General features: G+C 39.8%; 2 protein-coding genes across 2 annotated transcripts in view; one reads left to right on the forward strand and one right to left on the reverse strand.

The window, feature by feature from the left end:
• Nucleotides 1-9,517, reverse strand: part of LOC106094288 (protein boule) — a 381,392-nt gene extending 371,875 nt beyond the window's left edge. The window contains exon 1 of the mRNA XM_059370942.1: nt 8,925-9,517. The gene's annotated coding sequence lies outside the window, so the exon portion shown is untranslated. The remainder of the gene's footprint in view (nt 1-8,924) is intronic.
• A 1,065-nt stretch (nt 9,518-10,582) lies between these two features.
• On the forward strand, nt 10,583-20,181 carry LOC106085783 (syntaxin-8). The gene is made up of 5 exons (XM_013250197.2): nt 10,583-10,706; nt 15,255-15,449; nt 15,512-15,855; nt 15,925-16,029; nt 16,105-20,181. The coding sequence occupies exons 1-5, from the start codon at nt 10,681-10,683 to the stop codon at nt 16,161-16,163; spliced, it is 729 nt and encodes a 242-aa protein (XP_013105651.2). The 5' UTR covers nt 10,583-10,680; the 3' UTR covers nt 16,164-20,181.
• The last annotated feature ends 980 nt before the right edge of the window (nt 20,182-21,161 follow it).

Here is a 21,161-nt window from a genome sequence, read left to right on the forward strand (position 1 = left end):
TGAACATAGTCAATTAAAAAAAATGTTTGAACATTTTCAAATTTTCAACAAAATTTTTAATTGATCCAATTAAAAAAATGATTGAAATTTTTTTAAACTTATTTTTGAAATTCGGTTCGTAGAATCGGCTGCCATAGGATTGTAATAAATTTACCGAAATGGGGGACGTATGGACCTTTGAAATCCTCTTTCAGTTATATCGTAGGGGACGATTTGTAATATGGCGCTTAAGTAAAATCAATTGAAGGCTACAGATATGACAAAAGAAGGAGTATTGGATCTAACGCCAGTTTGTAATTTAAACATTGTTCGATTCAATTAAAAATATGAATGATTCAATTAATTTTCTTAATTTAAAATTAAAATAATTTAAATCACGATTTTGATTGAAAATCTTTCAAATTCAATTAAAAAAAATTAATTGAATCAATTAATTAATTGAATCAATTAATTTTTTTAATTGAAAAATTCAAAAAATTTCGATCACGTCAGTATTTATTTGTTTCTGAAAGAAAAAGGCGTAAAAGTTTTCGCGTATGCTGATGACGTGTCAATTGCGGTTAGGAAAAAGTTTCCCAACACTCTAAGAGATATACTTCAGGAAGCTCTACGTGCAACATCAAAGTGGGCTACCGAAAGTGGTCTAGGTAAAAATCCGTGCAAGACAGAAGTAGTTCTTTTCAGCAGGAGATACAAGTTGCCTACAGTGACACCTGTCTCCTTAGGAGGAGAGAATGTTCCATTTACAGAAAGCGCAAATTACTTGGGTGTTTTGCTGGACAGGAAATTGAAATTCAAATCCAACATTTTGGAAAGGGCAAGAAATGCAACTCTTGCACAATACACATGCAAGAGAGCCATTGGCAAAAGTTGGGGGTTTAGATCGCGTGTCATGCATTGGGAGTATGCTGCAGTTATCAGGCTTATTATGCTATATGGTGTTGTAGTCTGGTGGACGGCGCTCCAAAAGTGCACCTACTGCTCAATACATAAACGGATCCAAAGGATGGCTTGTTTGTACATCACAGCCTCACTGATGACGACACCATCTGATGCACTGAATTTAATGCTACATTTCATGCCCCTGGACATTGTGGCTAGACAAATTGCAGAGACCACTGCCGTGAGGTTATGAGAGCTTTCTCGTTGGTCATGTGTCGGCTACGAACACTGTGTTATCCTTGATCCAATATCCCTACCTGGGCCGTTTTTTGATGAACATAACACGGATACAATATCCGAAGTTCCCGATAGTGTGGTTTACACCCTACCGCTTTTTGATAAAATATGCTGTACCACTATTTCTGACAGAACCGATTGGAACTACCACATCCCTGGTAACAGAAGTTACATAGACTCCTATACGGATGGTTTCAAACTAAACGACCAGGTGGGCTTTGGGATGTTCTCCAAAAATCTACAACTGGTCATATCGTAACGGTTACCCAACCACTGCAGTGTGTATCAAGCGGAGATCGTTGCCATTAAGGAAGTGGTGGAATGTCTAAGATATAACGTCATAGCGACGATTGGCATAAATATCTTCTCAGAGAGCCAGGCATCCATTAAATGCCTAGCGAACGTATTTCTGAACACGAAAACTTCCTTCGACTGACGCAGATCTCTCAACAAGATACAGGGCCATAGAAATATCTCAGGGAATTGTAAAGCGGACGACCTTACGAGACTAGGAGCTACCCTTCACAATCCAGGGATAGTGGAATCTGTGGATATGCCTCCAGCGACATGTAAGCTAAGTTTTCAGGACCAGGCCCGAAGGACAACGAATAATAGATGGTCACAAAGAGGGGGCTGTTAACATTCCAAAGATATGTGGCCTAATCTAGACTTGAAGAGGTCTACCGCTTTGCTCTCATTGGCTACAACAGACGTCTCAGTCATTGTGTCCGTCATGATAGGTCACTGTCTATTCGGAAAACATGCTGACAGACTGAAGGTTGCCAGCAATGACTTTTGCAGAAGCTGTGAGGACATCAAAGAGGGAAAAGACTATAGAACACCTTCTGTGTGTGTGTCCCGCACAAGCAGTCAGAAGGAGTTCCACTTTAGGTTCTCATTTTTTTTGAGAACCATACTGATTTGGCGGATGTGAACATTCGCAAGTTATTAGGCATTTTAAAGCGATCTGGATGATTCAACGGTAGGAACTAGAAGGCATATTCCTTCTTGTATTCCTGTGGTATCACAATGGACGAAAACGTCTAAGTGAGTCTGATGGTAGACAGCCACTTAAACTTAACCTAACCCATAGTGCAGATGTCTTGACCATGTGAGCACCACGTTCAAATTATTTCAAGAAGAATCGATTTTCAAAAAGCCTTTTAAGGATGTAGCGAAGCACAACGGGCCGGCTAGTAAACTATAAAAAGATGATTGAAGAGAAGGGCAAAGACAAAATTTCCATTAAATTTTGTCTTTAGAGAAAATTTCATGGAAATTTTGTCTTTAGAGAAAATTTCATGGGAATTTTGTCTGTAAGATTAAATTTCATGAAAATTTTGTTTTTAGAGAATAATTTCATTGAAATTTTGTCTTTAAAGAAAATTTCATGGAAATTTTGTCTTTAGAGATAATTTCATGGAAATTTTGTCTTTAGAGATAATTTCATGGAAATTTTGTCTTTAGAGATAATTTCATGGAGATTTTGTCTTTAGAGATAATTTCATGGAGATTTTGTCTTTAGAGAAAATTTCATGGAAATTTTGTCTTTAGAGAAAATTTCATGGAAATTTTGTCTTTAGAGAAAATTTCATGGAAATTTTGTCTTTAGAGAAAATTTCATGGAAATTTTGTCTTTAGAGAAAATTTCATGGAAATTTTGTCTTTAGAGAAAATTTCATGGAAATTTTGTCTTTAGAGAAAATTTCATGGAAATTTTGTCTTTAGAGATAATTTCATGGAAATTTTGTCTTTAGAGATAATTTCATGGAAATTTTGTCTTTAGAGAAAATTTCATGGAAATTTTGTCTTAAGAAAAAAATTCATGGAAATTTTGTCTTTAGAGAAAATTTCATGGAAATTTTATCTTTAGAGAAAATTTCATGGAAATTTTGTCTTTAGAGAAGATTTCATGGAAATTTTGTCTTTAGAGAAAATTTCATGGAAATTTTGTCTTTAGAGAAAATTTCATGGAAATTTTGTCTTTAGAGAAAATTTCATGGAAATTTTGTCTTTAGAGAAAATTTCATGGAAATTTTGTCTTTAGAGAAAATTTCATGGAAATTTTGTCTTTAGAGAAAATTTCATGGAAATTTTGTCTTTAGAGAAAATTTCATGGAAATTTTGTCTTTAGAGAAAATTTCATGGAAATTTTGTCTTTAGAGAAAATTTCATGGAAATTTTGTCTTTAGAGAAAATTTCATGGAAATTTTGTCTTTAGAGAAAATTTCATGGAAATTTTGTCTTTAGAGAAAATTTTATGGAAATTTAGTCTTTAGAGAAAATTTCATGGAAATTTTGTCTTTAGAGAAAATTTCATGGAAATTTTGTCTTTAGAGAAAATTTCATGGAAATTTTGTCTTTAGAGAAAATTTCATGGAAATTTTGTCATAAGAGAAAATTTCATGAAAATATTGTCTTTAGAGAAAAAAATTTCATGAAAATTTTGTCTTTAGCGAAAATTTCATGGGAATTTTGTCTTTAAAGAAAATTTCATGAAAATTTTGTCTTTTGGAGAAAATTTTGAGTTTAGAGAAAGTTTTAAGAAAATTTTGTCTTTAGAGAAAACTTCATGGAAATTTTGTCGCAATGGAAAGAAAAATTTGAAAATTTTGTCTTTACAGGAAATTTCGTAAAAATTTGGCCATTAGAAAAAAATTCATGGAAATTTCGTGTTCACAGGAAATTTCATTTGAATTTGGTCATTAGAAAAAATATAATGGACATTTTGTCTTCATGCTAATTTTGTCTTTAAGGTGACGCGGTTATGGATTCTCTCTTTTGAATTCACCAGACATTCTACGGGAATTTGACAGTCTGAGTATGCAATATCGCCGAACCAGTTCACCAGTTTATCATTTGCCATATCGGGATTTACAGTACAAAAAAGCTCAGTTTTTCCACCAAGTGTACCCTGTGTACCCCCATCGTCTATAGTTGCTATATTGTCAATTATATATGTACATACATTTGAAATACAAAGGAAATATGTTGGTCTTTGGATTGTTTGGTAAGGAAAAGTTCTGTGAAAAATCCTGTATTTTACTACACCTCAGACAGATTTTCGAAAAGCCACAATTCACAATTGTCAGCAGTGAAACCAGTTTGTGAATTATTTATGTATGTTATTACTTTTCACAGAATCAAGTGTTTTTCTCACAAATTTGGCCATTAAACGGAGGAAACAGAAAAACTGGTAACAAATCAAACACCACTTGTGCCAGGCAGTAAAAGCAGCCGCAGCAGCAGCAGCCACCAAGTCAATTCCATGTTAGGGGGATGGTCAAAAGCTAGCACATGCATTTCAAAGCCATAGAATCGTATCAGCAGCAGCAGAGGCTGCCGTCTCCCGTATACATTTACTGCTGAGCTGAGCAACAACAACAAACATAATCAATCTGGCAAAACGTTGGTTCTCTTTTTTTCTCTCTCTTTCTCTCATGCTTCTTCGAGTTAAGTTGAGCAAAGAAACAGTGTTACCACTTTAGAAGTGTATGTTTGCAACAAGGAGTTTCGAAAATCCCCTGTGTGTAGAGGCAAAAAAACAACTTTGAAAATAATGTTTCATGATTAAATTTTTATGGATAAAAACTTTGGAAATAAAAAAAAACCGTAATACATTGCGTGTAGGTCGGTCTGGAAGGAAACGTCGGCTATGTAATTTTCATAAAAATTAATGTCGAAGTATAGGAGGGCACTCCACCCCCTCAAAAACGCCCAAATTGGGCATATTAGCCAATCACAGATACATGGGAGTTGGTTTGTTTGTGCTGTATAGACTGAAAAACGGCAGAACCCATTTTCTCGAAATTTTTGCATGCTGTGTAGGTTGGTCTGGAAGGAAACTAACCTATATTTATAATTTTTCGGTATCGGAAGGGGGACTAACACAACCCAAAATCAAAAGTGGACCAACCGAGACAATATAGTAATCAAATGAAAGGTATTGGAGAGTAGAGTACGAATATGGTATCAAAATTTGAGTCTAAGTACCCATCGGGCCGCTCTTACCCCAAAACTCCCCCAAACAGACTTATTGGACGTTTATTCCAATATGGGGCTAAAATGAGAGGTATTCGGGAGTAGATTTCGAATCTGGCATACAAAATCAGATCGAAGTATAAGGGTATAAAAGAGCGAAAGCTCAAGGTACGAGAGCGAAATAGATACAAGTTAGCCAAGGATACAAGAAATGAAAGACTGGACACAAAATTGAACTTCAAATCTATCGAAAGTTTTTTTTTGGCTAGAAAAATTGCTGCGTCCACTATTACGTAGTTGAGGGAGCTTTTTCTTTGGTCAATCGGTTACATCTCTGCAGAACGTATTTCTGAATTCAGAAAAAGATCTCTCGACAATATGGTTAAACAGTTTAAAAATCATCTGTTCTGAATTCAGTACCACAAAAATATTCCATAGAACTGTAGAGTACAAGCTTGGAAGAATAGGAACTTCCTTATTTCTTTCCAGGAGAAATAAAATCTATGGATTGTATACAATACGTGGTCTGATTTTCTCAACAAATATCGAGATCACACAACGATTCTGCTTCTAGCTAATTACCTGATTTATACAGCAGCAATGACATTTATTGAGGGCTTATATCTACGAAATTTGTGGTTAAGAAACCCCTGAGGAGTTTTCCAGCAGATTGAGAGAGACTGACTACCTGGTGCCCTATATGGACGGTATATATTCAGTGTGCCTTGGACTTGCGTATACTCCAAAGGCCTGGCAATGAAGGCAAGCCTGGGTGTTTGTACACAAGTTGGTAAGCCAAGCTTTAAGACCAGTATACTCAAAGCCATGGAACGTATGGTGGATACTATGATAAACAAGAGGACATCCAGCGAATTGTGTGAAGTGTAGATGGATGAAGAGCGCCCTACACGATTTTATACACAAAATAGACGAATCCTTCGATGCCATAACGTATTACGGATCCTGACTTAGGAGTGATTGGAACCTGTCTACTTTGCAGACGATGTTATCATAAATCTAAGGTGTAGTGATACGAATCCACTATACAGAAAGGCCGAAAAGGTCTCTGGGCTAAAACCAGAGAAAACTGAAATCAACATGTTCACGGGGAAGACGAAGGTGAGCCAATTTGATACGCGATGTTTCCCCTTAATATCCGACAAGATCAAATACTTAGGTACGATCTCTAAAAGGAAACTGAGCTGGAAGTTTCACATTCAGATGCGTATTGAGAATATCCATAGATGTTGGGTACTATGTTGATCGGTCGTAAGCTCGAAATAGGGTAAGAATTCAGGGATAGCCCATTGACACTACAGGATTGTGATAAGACATACTTACTTACGACTCAGCAGTTTGGTGGACTGCGGTGGAGTGCATAGAAGATAGAAGCACGCCATACCATCGTGGCGACGATAGGTATGGATTGGAAGAGGTTTCAGATCGAATAGGTAGACACTTGAGGTGGAGTGGTAAACACTGCTGTCATCAGCAGGGTCATAAGGAACTCTGGTATTGTATCAAAGCTAGAGCACGAAGTGGTTCTGGGAGTCTATTGATGACCCAGGGATTGACATCTGTTTCCTACAGTCTCCGGACGAGCACAGAATGCTCAAGTGTAAACATAATTACTGACAGTAAGATGGCCATGGCTACAACAAACAGGACATTAAACTGACGGAGGGTCTTGGAATGTAAGAAAAAGATCTTTGAGGATGATTCGAACCTCCGGGCAATAGCGAAGTAAGGGGTAATGGAAGGGCATTAGATTAAACCTTGAAGACCAGAGGAATCTGAAACCTATTGGGGCCACGCAATCCCTGTTAAGAACGTGAGCGACAAAAGCCCATATGCTCATAGCACTGTCATACAGTAAAACGTTCGGTTGGACGATAAAAATTCTATGGGGAGATCAAGATAGTGAGAAGACGAAGATAATACTGAAATAATGTATCAAGGAGATCAGTTGGCTTTTGGTATCATTATGGGACAAAGGACAACGTGCGTGGTTATACAGTGTATGTGCGGCAAGTGATAGCGTGTGTAGGGCATGTGGGGAGAAGAATGAGACGTTGGAGTATTTCCTTTACAATTGACATCCCTATTTTCACTCCGGCATAGGAATTCAGTGTGGGGTCACAATACCAGACATGTATGAACTTGGGGACGTGGTATGCAGAACTTTTAGGGTTTTTGTAGCACGGTATTTCTGATTAAGGGTTTTTCAAGTTTACTCATGTTAATACTTAGAGCGCACAAAAATACAATCACTAGCTTAGGTGTATGTATATGCACAGTGGCATGGGACCGGCTAGTATCCGCACCCTCTTTTCAACATAACCACTCCTGACTTCTTTTACTCTTCGTATTAGATTGCTGCACACAAAATATTACACCTACCATTATGTACCTATCGTTGTGGGTCAACCCTGTCCGGCCCTTTACCCCAGACATATACGCCCACTATGGCACTCTGCTGTCCCCCACTTAATTTACCCAAAAACGACTGACCTTCGGTTCCTTTCTCCGGTTTTGATGAAATTTCATGCATTCATAACATGGAACATATGTATATATACATACAGTGGTGAAAAAATAAGATGTAATCCCAAGCAACCTTAGAAGGCCGTGAAATAATTTAATTTAGGGGTGTCTTTCTGTATCTGGTCCATGTCCCATTTTCCGGATTAGGGATAGAATGTGTTTTATGGACTGTAACGATGTCTAACGGAATAACATGCTTCCATTTGCCGAGTAAAAATGTCAATTCAGTGACATTTAATATAAGTTAACGACTCAAACCTCTCTTCTAGACTAGCTGAATTCTCGTTCCAAAAGCTTTCGGTACCGTATTTGGAAGACCCATCGCGATCATGGAAACTATAACTTGTTGAAAACCTATGGGGCACAAAAAACAAAGATTTAAAACTTCCCTTGGGGTTTTATATTTTTTTTTTTAATTTTTTAATCAATTTTTTCTCTCCTTCAGTTGTGTGAACTCCGCGAAACATTTTTACTTGCTAATGATTTAATTTACCAAACGTATATTGTAATAAAGCATGTGAGTGAGTAGTAACCATATGTTTTCTTTTTTTTTCAATATTTTTCTTAGTGACTGTTGTCCCTAAGATGTTTTCCACCACTGTATGTATGTTTTTCCTAATTTTTTAACAAGAAATTAAAAAAAAATAAGCATTTGTTGTTAAATTTGTAATTTTTTACCAAAAAGAAAGGCAATGCGCAAGTCTCATTTCACTTTTACTCGTTTCCAAACAAATTCTCCATTAACTTTTTAAAATCCCGCTTTTGCGAATACACTAACTAAGGTGGCAACACACCAGGCTGGCTTTTGTCTATTGTTGTTGTTAGCTCTGCTACTGCTTCTTCTCATCTCCTTAACGTTTGCTGCAAAAAGTACAACAACTAACTGTCTTTGTTGTGACACAGTGACCTAATTCAGAGATTCCATTTTCAGGTTTTTCCTCTAATGGCCAAGACAAAACAAGATAACCAACAACATCCACTGAAGCGAATGTGCACATAAAATAAAGGCGGCATCTACCAAAATTTTACTGACAAAAAAACCAGGACAATAAGAGGATAATTTCACACATTTGCAAAAACAAAAAAAATCAATTGCCGAAAAATTAAATGCTGCTAAGCTAACACAGAGAGTCTGAGAGCGTGTAAATATATATGCATATGTAACTTAAGGGAGTGAGTACAACAAGAATGAGAACTGAGAAAAACATTACAACACTTACCGTTATTTTACGTTACACACAATTGTTGTTATTGTTTTTGTCGTTGTTTTTGTGATTTTTCGTTTCTTATTGCTTTTTATCTTCCGGATGTACGCACTATGATACTAATCGGAAATTGAGTTCTTTTTTTTGTTTATCTTTACAAATTAAAAAATAAATTCCTTTAGTTTTCTCCACTTGGTTATAATTATTAAAAACTTGGCACTTCCGTGGCTCTTTTTAACAAACATGTAATTATCACAAGAAAAAATGGTTAAATTTTCTTTGATTTGTTTCTGGTGCAACTCGAATACTCAATGTGTTACATACATAGAATCAATTCCCAATTACAATGCCTTGAGATTTGCGGTGGTTTTCAATCGGTTGGTTATTTGCCTTTTGGCGCCTGCCTCTGTTTTTTTTTCTTTTCTTCTTGTTTGCTTTTTCACAATTTTGAATTTAACTTGACTCTGGTTCTAAGAACTGTGCACTTTGATTTTTTTGAAATTTAATGCCACTTTAAATTGCAATTTTATTATATATTCAATGGGAAAACTTTAAGATATAATCGCAATGTAACACGCGTAAGCTTGCTTATCACACCAAGGGGAAAATTCTTACAGAACGGATTTTCACAAGAATTCAGCTAACTATGGCTGAATGATGGGGGTTTTGTGGGCGCCCATCTGTTTGTGTATGTTACGGCATTCTGTTGGCTGCACTGACCAACATGTGTTACCGCGGCAGAGTTGCCGTCTCACAATAATTATTTATATGCGTAATGTAAAGTAAAGAAAACTATCAATATGCATGTTTTGGTTATCAGACCGTTTTCCATTGAATACAGCAAATTTTGGTCCGTGGCTGTGTTCTTGCCATTTGTAACAGCTACTGAAAACGTGCGGGCACCGAAATGTGTCTATCAGAATAACAAATGTTGGTGTGGCGAAATGCGGGTTTCGCTTTGCATTTTATCATACGATTCCAAAAAAAAATAAAACCCCGTTTAAACTGCTCATTAAACCCGGATTCAAGGCTCTCGTCAGCTGATTTTATAAAGGGAAAGCAGATGTTCGAGCCATTAAATCCGGATTTAAAGAGCAGTATAAACGAAGTTTAAGAACATATATTGACAATTTATTGTAGTATAATAATCTTGTAACTTTGGAGGCCGCCGTAGCGCAGAGGTTAGCATGTCCGTCTGAAAGCCTGGGTTCGAATCCTGGCGAGACCATCAGAAAACATTTTCAGAGCTCCTAATGCTGGCAACATTTGTGAGGTACTATGCCATGTAAAAACTTCTCTCCAAATAGGTGTCGCACTGTGGCACGCCGTTCGGACTCGGCTATAAAAAGGAGGCCCCTCATCATTGAGCTTAAACTTGAATCGGACTGCACTTTAATACAACAAAAAACTTGCTAATTTTCCCTTTATAAAATCAGCTGACGAGAGCGGTAAATCCGGATTTAATGAGTAGTGTAAACAAGGTTTAATGCTAAAATTTTAATAAAATTGTTATTTTATCATTGTTATTTTGCATTTGGGTGAAATTCGCCTTGTTCTTTTTGTCTACTTGGCATCTCTTTAGTATTAAAACTTTCTCAATGACGTTACGTTACGTTACACCACCTAAATGACCTTATATTTTTCCACCCCCTTTGTTTTTATTAATCAGCTGTTTCGATCAATTAAAATATTATTGTTTTTTTTTCACTTTTTAATAAACAATTCGAAGAAATCTCTACGGATACAATTTTTAGCCACCTGTATATTAATAATGGCACTTGTTGATGTTGACTCTTGGTATGTAATTTATAAAAAAAGAACATTGTTTTATTTCTCAATGCCCTTTTGATGCGTAGTTGTCCATTTGGAAGCTATTGAGATTTTCAATTTATTTTGCAAATTATATATTTTGCATTCGTAAGGGCTATATACAATGCCAAATTTCATGCATAGCTAAGAGTACGCCACATCAAATGGGGTAAACATTAAGTCTTCTTGAGAAGCATAGTCGAAGGATCGGCTAATATATCCATCCATCCATATCTGTCTATATGTTCGTCTGTATGTACATCTATCTGTGCAAATGTGTGCCTGTTTGTCCATCCCAAAACACCAAAACAGCTGTTAAGTCACTCTCGAACCCCGGTAGACTGGGTGACAGGACCTCAGTCACTTTTGGCGAAATAACCATGACTGATCCGAAGAGATGCGCCAGGTTGTTCAACCGTCAATTTATTGTGCATCCCGAAAGTGACAGGGCAAGGAGGAGAGTCATTCCCCGTATTCGTGATCTCCGAGCCGAATACGCCCATTTACCATGGGCGAAGTTACGAATGTCATCCGTGGTGCCAAATCATCTAAGACGTTGGGCCCCGACGGAATCTCTACATTGAAGATGAAGAATCTGGATTCACCTCGAGTTGAGTACCTTACTACTGTCCTCAACCTATCTTTGAACACTCTCAGAGTTCCCGATGTCTGGAAAATAGGCAGAGTGATCCCGCTACTGAAGCTTGGAAAGGACCCGAGTTTGGGGGAGTCGTACAGACCGATCTCCCTTCTCTCACCAGTGGAAAGACGCTTGAGGCATTACTCCTCCCGAGCCTCATAGGAGAATTTCCATTCGCCGAGCATCAACAGGGATTTCGAAGACTGCATAGCACAGCAACAGCTTTGCATGCCATCACTGCAAACATTTGCCGTGGCTTCAATAAGCCCAGGCCATGTGATAGGACGGTCCTCATGGCACTGAACCTATCGAAGGCAGCCATGCCAAATTATTTATGGACATCGCCAACACGTCCCTCCAGCCAGGCTTGAAACGCTGGGTCGCGAATTATCTATGTGTTCGCCAGTCATTTGTGGAATTTAGGGATAAGAAGTCGAAGCACCGTAGAATGAAACAGGGGAACTCCCTGTGGGGTGATATCTCCGGCACAGTTCAACCTCTACCTATTCTCCATTCCACCCCCTCCAGATGGCATAGAGATCGTATCATATGCGGACGATTGTACGATCATGGCAACAAGCCCCCCACCCATTGTTGACATCTGCGATAGGTTGAACGTCTACCTCAACGAACTTGCCTCATATTTCTCTCCAAGAGATCTGAAGATATCTGCCACCAAATCTTCATCCGCATTGTTCACTACAAATACACGTGAGGTGAATACAGAGCTAAAAGTGATGGTCGATGGAGAAATGACTCCGACCATCAAGTGTCCCAAAATACTTGACGTCGCATTTGACAGCTCTTTCACATTCTCCCTACATGCCACAGCAAATTTGCGATAAAGTCAAATGTAGAAACAAGGTACTCAAGTTACTTGCTGGCAGCACTTGGGGTGCAGAAAAAGAAACCTTGTTGACCACGTACAAAGCAATTGGCCGGTCTGTGGTAAGTTATCCAGCGCCAGTGTGGTCTCGGCAACTTTGTGACACGCAGTGGAATAATATTCAGATCTGTCAGAATGCCGTCCTCCGAACTGCGACGGGCTGTCTCCTCAGTTCTCATGTGGACCACCTCCAGTAGGAGACAAAGATCCTACCAGTGCGAAGACATAACTACATGCTGTCTAAGCAGTACCTTTTGGGCTGTTATCGCAGAGACCATCCAAATCATCATCTTGTGGATAGATATCCACCGCCCAGAAGCCTTAAGGGCGTGAGGTTCAGCGCTTCAAGAGAGATCCTCTAGATCAAGCGGCATATCAAGCAGGTCTAGATAACATTCAGGCAGACACGGTAGCAGATGCGGTAAATGGCTACCAGGTGAATATAGTCCTTGGAGAACGACCGCCTTCCATTGCACCTGAAGAAATTCATCTCCCCCGGCAAACCAGAGTAGATCTGGCTCAATTACATTCCGGCACATGCAGCCGTCTCAACTCTTACAGTGCAAGGATTGATGCCGACGTGCAAGATGTATGCCCCGATTGTAAGCAGGGACCGCACGATACACGTCACCTGTTTAACTGCCCAGGCATACCCACTCGACACAGACCCAGATCACTGTGGACGCACCACATCTTAGTCGCAGAGTTCCTGGGTCTTGACACTCAACAGAATCAAGCAGACGAAAGATAGAACACAATAAACTGCTACAACAACAACAACCAAAAAACCTATTTCAGCTGTGGTTTACCACTCACTACATGCTGGGACATTTAAGAGGACTGCAGCCTTGTAATATTTCTGAAAAGAGGTTTTGCGTTTTCTATGGCGCAACGTGCCAAAAATATTTCACAAAAACTTCTTGTATGGTTCGATTTGCTTCTGGTGAGCTCATAAGATATGGCTAAAATTTTGAATGTGGTTTTCTCTTATGACTTTCATCATACATGGCAAGTATGATTCGAATCCAATAATAGAGATGGATGGAGAAAGCTTGTTGATGCCCTATGTTCCTACTGAAACGAATCCAATTATAGACTTGGATGGAGAAAGCTTGTTGATGCCCTATGTTCCTACTGAATATTTTGCTTGTATATGATCCTATTCACTCGATAACCTAATATAGCTTCCATGTAAATCCATGTTACGATTTGTCGTCCTTAGAACCTGGATATCGGAATTCCCAACTGATTTTTTAAAATTATGTTATGGAGTTATGCTATGACATCTAACAGCCATGTTAAGTACAGTCAAAATCAGTTCAAGCTGGATAGTCGAGCCATAAATGGACCGCAATATACATGCCAAATATGGTGGGAATACTGCAGTTGTCAGACCTATTATGCTATATGGTGTTGTGGTCTGGTGGACGGCGCTTCAAAAATCCACCTACTGCTCAATACTTAAACGGATCCAAGGGATGCCTATTTTGTGTACACAGCCGCACTGAGGACGACACCATCTGATGCACTGAATTTAATGCTACATCTTATGCCTCTGGACATTGGGGCTGCCCAAATTGCAGTGACCACTGCCGTGAGGTTAAGGGAGCTTTTTCAATGGTCATTTGGTGGCTACGGACACTGTGTTATCCCTGATACAATATCCAATGTTTCAGGCAGTGTGGATTACACCCTACCTGAGCCGCTTTTTGATAAAAATTACTGTACCACTATCCCCGATAGAACCGATTGGAACTACGATATCCCTGGTAACAGATGGTTCCAAACTAAACGACCAGGTGGGCTTTGGGGTGTACTCTAAACATCTAGAACTGGTCATATCGAAATGGTTACCCGACCACTGCAGTGTGTATCAAGCAAAGATCCTTGCAATTAAGGAAGTGATGGAATGGCTAAGATATAATGTCATTACGACCAATGGCACAAATATCTTCTCAGACAGCTAGGCATTAAATCCCTGGAAAACGTATTTCTGAACACAAAACCCGTCCTCGATTGTCGCATATCTCTCAAGGAGATGGCTCAACAGTTCAAAATTCACCTGTTCTGGGTGCCGAGCCACAGGAATTCTACAGCAGACGAGCTTGCGAGACTAGGAACTACCTTTAACACTCCAGTGATACTGGAATCTGTTGGTATGCCTCTAGCGACTTGTAAGCTTAGTTTTCAGGACCAGGCCCGAAGGGCAACGGATAATAGATGGTCACAAAGAGGGGGCTGTGAGTATTCCAAAACGATGTGGCCTCATCTAGACTTGAAGAGGTCTTTCGCTTTGCTGTCATTGGCTAGAACAGACGTCTCAGTCATTGTGTCCGTCATGACAGATCACTGTCTAATCGGAAAACATGCTGACAGACTGAAGGTTGCCAGCAACGACTTTTGCAGAAGCTGTAGGGACATCGAGGAAGAAGAGACTATAGAACACCTTCTGGGTGTGTGTGTGTCCCGCACTAGCAGTTAGAAGGAGTTCCACTTTAGGTTCTCATTACTTTGAGAACCTATCTGATGTGAATATTGGGCTTTTTAAAGCGATCTGGATGGTTCAACGGTAGGAAATAGAAGGCATCTTCCTTCTTCTGTTCCTGTGGTATCACAATGGACGAAAACGTCTAAGTGAGTCTGATGGCAGACTGCCACTTAAACCTAACCTAACATAACCATAGTGGGAATATGAATTAATGAACTGTTATAGCTTCTATTAACCGATGTAGTTGTTGTAGCCACATGCTTGCATGAGGGGGTTAAGGATCCATGGCAAGCTCCCTTTGGGGAGCATGGATGTTTCTGTTCATGCACCATATCGCTGGTAGAACGCCCCTACAGGACATCTAATCCGAAAACTAAACAAAATTGGCATGTTAACGTTTTTTAAGAATTGAATTATTCCATTTCAATTTCTGGTTAAAAACAGACATCTTAATTCCATGGTGTAGGAGGATATAAAAGATACAGCCGACTCGATTTTTATTTATTATCAACACATTTTTAGGCTCACCGAATATGAGTCATGCTCTCGTTTGAATCAAACTTTGCTAACTCAATTAAATGAACGTGATGGCAAGCAGACATCATCAGTGGATTATAATCGCTTAACATCCTCCATACAATTGGGTATACGACAGTTTGATAGGGAATTGCAAGAATTGAAATATAAGCTGAGTGAAGCTGCTAAAACCAAGGCAGTGTAAGTAAATGATAAAACAAAAATAAAATAAAGTATTTTTTAGTAAAACTTCAACTTTACAGGACATTTGAGGAAATTGAGAGGCGCCAAACACTATGGGATTCCTTGCAATCGCAAAGACAACTTTTGAAAAAGAGATACCTTAGTGCCACACGTAGTGATCGCTCGGCATTGCTTGAAACTTCAGCGGCTTCCAGTATTTGGTCTTCGCCCAATCGTGCAGGCCCATCTGCAGATAGTGGAAATGAAAGTGATACTGCTGCCATTATCGATGTGCAACGTTTAAAGCAGACCCAAATTGATATGCTCGAACAGCAAAATCGAGGTCTTGAAACCTTGTCACAAACCATATCACGGCAAAGGGCCTTGGCCACACAAATAGGCCAAGAGTTTGAAGAACAAAATGGTAGAGTGACCTCTAAGAAAATACAAAAAACTCCTTCCACAATAATGTCCAAACCCATTCTATTTCCAGACATTCTCGACAATCTTGCAAATACTGCCGAGAGAGTAGAAAGAGGCGTAAGCCGGGAAACGCAAGGCATAACCGCAATTAATCGCAATGAAAGCTCAACTTGGGGTATGCTAGAAATGAGCCAAAACAAACAAATCTAATGATGTTTCATTTGTACCTTCTTTTTGTTTTGTTTTTCAGGTTATTGGATTGTCATCATTGTTTTATTTATAGCCATAATTATTGTCGGTGTGTTATAAATGTGTGACAGACAATTAGAGTTAGGTTTTAAGTTTCAAACATGTTTGTATATTGTACACATTTTATTAGCTAAGTCTCTTTTGGTACCACAATTTTGTATAAAAGTACGATTCTAGGTATTTATGCAGTTCACACGAACTTTTGGTTAGCCGCCAAAAGTAAGCAGACTTATTGGTGTCCTATTATTAACATTTATATAACATTTCCAAAGATGAATTTTTAATATAATTGTTTATTAACATTTATACACATGCATACAATTATTATTATTAAGTAAATATCGAACAATTGTAAATTCAAGATAAGTCACTTTGGTTTTTTTAGGAGGATATACTAAAGAAGTTAAAAACACTCAGTGGCACAGAAAAAATTTTTCAGTTTTGGTTATCCCCCTCACCGCGTGAAAAGAAAGTCCTACATCATTGAGCTTAAACTTGAATTTAACAGCATTCATAGATACACAAGAAGTCTTCACCTGCACAGTGGAAGAGAATTAAAAAAAAAAGAATTAAAAAATCTGCCATTTGAGGGATAACTTTTTATATCCGCCACCATAGGATGGGGGTATACTAATCTACTCATTCCGTTTGTAGCACCTCGAAATATTCGCCTAAGACCCCATAAAGTATATATGTATATTCTTGATCGTCTCGTCGTTCTGTATCGATCTAGCCATGTCCGTCCGTCCGTCCGTCTGTCGAAATCACGATAGAGGTCGTATGCGTAAAGCTAGCCGCTAGAAATTTTGCACAAATGCTTTATATCGATGTAGATCGTTGGGGATTGCAAATGGGCCATATCGGTTCAGATTTAGATATAGCTCCCATATAAACCGATCTTCAGGTTTCACTTCTTGAGCCCCTGGAAGCCGCAATTTTTGTCCGATTTGGTTGAAATTTTGCATGTAGTGTTCTGCTATTACTTCCAACAATTGTGTCAACTACGGCCCAAATTGGTCTATAACCTGTTATAGCCCCCATATAAACCGATCTCCCGATTTGACTTCTTAAGCTTTTACAAGCCGCTATTTGTGTCCGATTTGGCTGCAATTTTGCATTGAGTGTTTTGTTATGACTTCCCACAAATGTGCTAAGTACGGTTCAAATCGGTTTATAACCTGATGTAGCTCCCATATAAACTGATCGCTTAATTTGATTTCTTAAGTCCTTACAACCCGCAATTTTTGTTCGATTTGGCTGAAATTTTGCATGTAGTGTTTTGTTATAACTTCCAATAACTAAGTAAGCTAAGTCCAATAGTCAAGTACGGTCAAAATCGGTCAATAACCTGATATAGAGAGAGAGAGATTGATTTATATGGGAGCTGTATCAGGCTATAGACCGATCCAGACCATAATAAACACGTATGTTGATGGTCATGAGAGGATCCGTCGTATAAAATTTCAGGCAATTCGGATAATAATTGCGACCTCTAGAGCTCAAGAAGTCAAGATCCCAGATGGGTTTATATGGAAGCTATAGCAGGTTATGAACCGATTTGAACCTTATTCGGCACAGTTGTTGAAAGTCATAATAAAATGATGGTCATGAGAGGATCCGTCGTATAAAATTTCAGGCAATTCGGATAATAATTGCGACCTCTAGAAGCTCAAGAAGTCAAGACCCCAGATCGGTTTATATGACAGCTATATCAGATTATGGACCGATTTGAACCATACTTGGCACAGTTGTTGGACATCATAACAAAATACTTCGTGCAAAAATGCATTCCAATCGGATAAGAATTGCGCACTCTAGAGGCTCAAGAAGTCAAGACCAAAGATCGGTTTATATGGCAGCTATATCCAGTTATGGACCGATTTGGCACAGTTGTTGGATGTCATAGTGTAACACCTCGTGCAAAATTTCATTCCAATCGGATAAGAATTGCGCCCTCTAAAGGCTCAAGAAGTCAAGACCCAAGATCGGTTTATATGGCAGCTATATCAAAACATGGACCGATATGGATCATTTGCAATCCCAACCGACCTACACTAATAAGAAGTATTTTGGCAAAATTTCAAGCGGCTAGCTTTACTCCTTCGAAAGTTAGCGTGCTTTCGACAGACAGACGGACGGACATGGCTAAATCGACATAAAATGTCACGACGATCAAGAATATATATACTTTATGGGGTCTCAGACGAATATTTCGAGTAGTTACAAACAGAATGACGAAATTAGTATACCCCCATCCATTCAAAATGTTAAAGAGTTATATCTAATCGAGGCGACGATAGGAAATCTGGAAGGAAGGAAAGAGGTTTCTGATCGGATACCTAGGATGAATCTTGAGGTTGAGTGCGAGGCACAGTTTTGGATTGACGGAACCCTAGTGTTGCCATCTAAAAGATCATGTTACACGGATAGATCAAAGCTAGAGGACAGGGTGGGCCTGGGTGTCTTCATTGAGAACCCAGGGACTGAGATCTGTTTTAGACTGCCTGACCATAATTCGGTCCTGCCCCGGCATGGGAAAGCTGTAAGCACCCCACAGGCTGAAACATTAAGTCCCGATCTGGGTTGTGTTCATTGCTATCACGAGAAGCTTAGCTGCGAGCTACCGGGTGCATCCACAGGTTGCTGATAGTGGAATGCTCCATACGGAGTAGCTGCAACGGCAGTCGCGGACAATCAGCTGTATCGAGCGGAGAGTCTCAGTGAGAGGCCGGGCGGCACCGGTTCTTGCACAAATACTGAGTGCCTATGATGGTCGATTTGACCAGGCGACTTATTGGTGCCTTAAAATAACCAGTGGCCAACCTGTTCCCGTAGCGATCGGAATTTAAGCCGGAACGAGCATGCTCACCTCCTACCTCCACACAAAAATGTGGCTACAACAATAACAACGGTCCTGCAGGCGGAGATCCGGGCGATCACGGAATGCGTGAGGTGGCATGGTGCTAACGCGAGGAAGTCGAGTGTGAACACGGACAGTTGGTTGTTATTGCCATAAGGGCAACCAGGACAATTAGGTCACGAACAGTCTTGCAGTTAAGAAGGAGATTAACGCCTTCTTTGAGGATCGCATAATCCGCATCGTTTGGGTGCCGAGCCATAATGGAGTAAGCGGGAATGAATGGCCAGACGATTTGGCGGTGAAGGCCAGAGAACTGTGGTCAAAAAACTTGGTTAACTCAAAGCCTTTCGGGTCGAGGCAGTCCGAGTTAGGGACGTGGGCGACGATTGCGCATGCAACCCTGTGGAGCAGCGAAACGGCCGGTGGGACGGCGAAAATCCTATGGGGGGATCAAGATCGTGAGAAGACGAGGCTATTACTGAAAGAAAGTTAGAAGGAGGTCAGTATAGCAATTGGTATCATAACGGGATACATAGGACTACGAGCTCACTTATGTAAAATCAGTGCGACAAGTTATAGCATGTGTAGGGCATGCGGTGAAGATGGTGAGACGTTGGACCATTTCCTTTGTCATTGCTCGGCTTTCGCGTCTAGCGGATACCTGCACTTAGGCGAGGACACAATACTAGACATAAACCAACTTAGAGTCGTGGCATGGAAAACAATTAAGGATTTTTAAGGTAGCACGGAATTTCTAACTTAGATTTTCTTTTTCGAGGTTACTTTTTAGTACTTAGAGCGCACAACAAACCGATTACTGGCTTAGGTGAATGCTTATAGTGGCATGGGGCGGATTAATATCCGCACCCTCTTTTCAACCTAACCTAAACTATGTCTTCCCGTTCTCAAACGGCAAATTTTTAACTCTTTATTTTTAATTCTATTCCACTGTGCGCAGTTCCTACCGGGCCAAACCAATTGAAGGATACCTTAAAGGTGCCGCTTACTTCAATAGTTGCTGTTGTTGTTTTAGCAGTGTGTTGTACACTGAAGCGGCAGCCCTTGCCGACTTCGTCGGGTCAATCCGGTACGTGCAACCGATTGCCATGGGATTGAACCCATGGTAGTATTTATCGTTGCACTTACAACTTATTTAACTACAAAATGTTTATTAATTAATGGAAAGAGATTAAATAAAACTATTTTTTTATTCATTTATTCAAGTTCTGTTTTATTGTATCTTTTTATATAAACGAGGCGAAATTAGGTTATCACTCACTGATTTAAGTGGGCCATCCACAGGTTGCGAATAGTGAAAGGCTTCGTTTTTATGTGAAGTAGCTGCAAATGCGGCCACGGGCAGTCAGCAATTTCGAGAGGAGGGTCCCAGTGAGGGGTCAGGTGGCACTGGATCTAAATTAAATACTGAGTGCCAATGATACTCGAGGCGACAAGGCGAGTTACTGGCGCCTTGAAATAACCAATGACCAACATCAGCGTCTGTTCCCAGGTTAGGGGCGGCTAGAGGCGAGCGTCGGATATTGGAGCAAGCGGCTCGCGATACCCAGGGCTATATGTGCGATCCCACAAAACCCATGCGGGGCGCTGAGCCTGTAACCAGCCCTCGTGAAATTCCAATTCCTCTGAGAAACTCTCAGAATAGAAAAAACCGACCCTCCTAACGTTGACGACCCACGCAATCGAAAAAAGGACCATGATTTGCGGATCTGCACCTGGAATGTCCGCACTCTCTATAGAGAAAGTGCAGTATACGCATTGGCGGATGTATTGGAGAAGTACAAGCCAGATATTACCGCCTTATGGGAAGTGCGTTGGACCGGGAATGGCGCCACAACAACACCAAACGGTGACAAACTATACTGTAGCTGCCATGACACGAGGCATGAATTTGGCTGTGTATTTGTGGTTAGTCGGAGACTGAAACACCTTGTCTCCAGCATTACTCCGGTGGATGAGAGGCAAGCGACAATCCGCATAAAAGCCAATTTCTTCAATAGCAGCCTTATTTGTGTCCATGTCCCGACGGAAGACAAGGACGAGCAGATTAAGGATATTTTCGATGAGCACCTAGAGAGAGAATACGACCGCTGCCCGGCCCATGATATTAAAATCGTCCTGGGAGATTTTAATGCAAAAATAGGGAAGGAAAATATGTTTGGTCCAACAGTCGGAAAGTT

Source organism: Stomoxys calcitrans, chromosome 1, assembly GCF_963082655.1.
Source record: "Stomoxys calcitrans chromosome 1, idStoCalc2.1, whole genome shotgun sequence".
NCBI lineage: Eukaryota > Metazoa > Arthropoda > Insecta > Diptera > Muscidae > Stomoxys > Stomoxys calcitrans.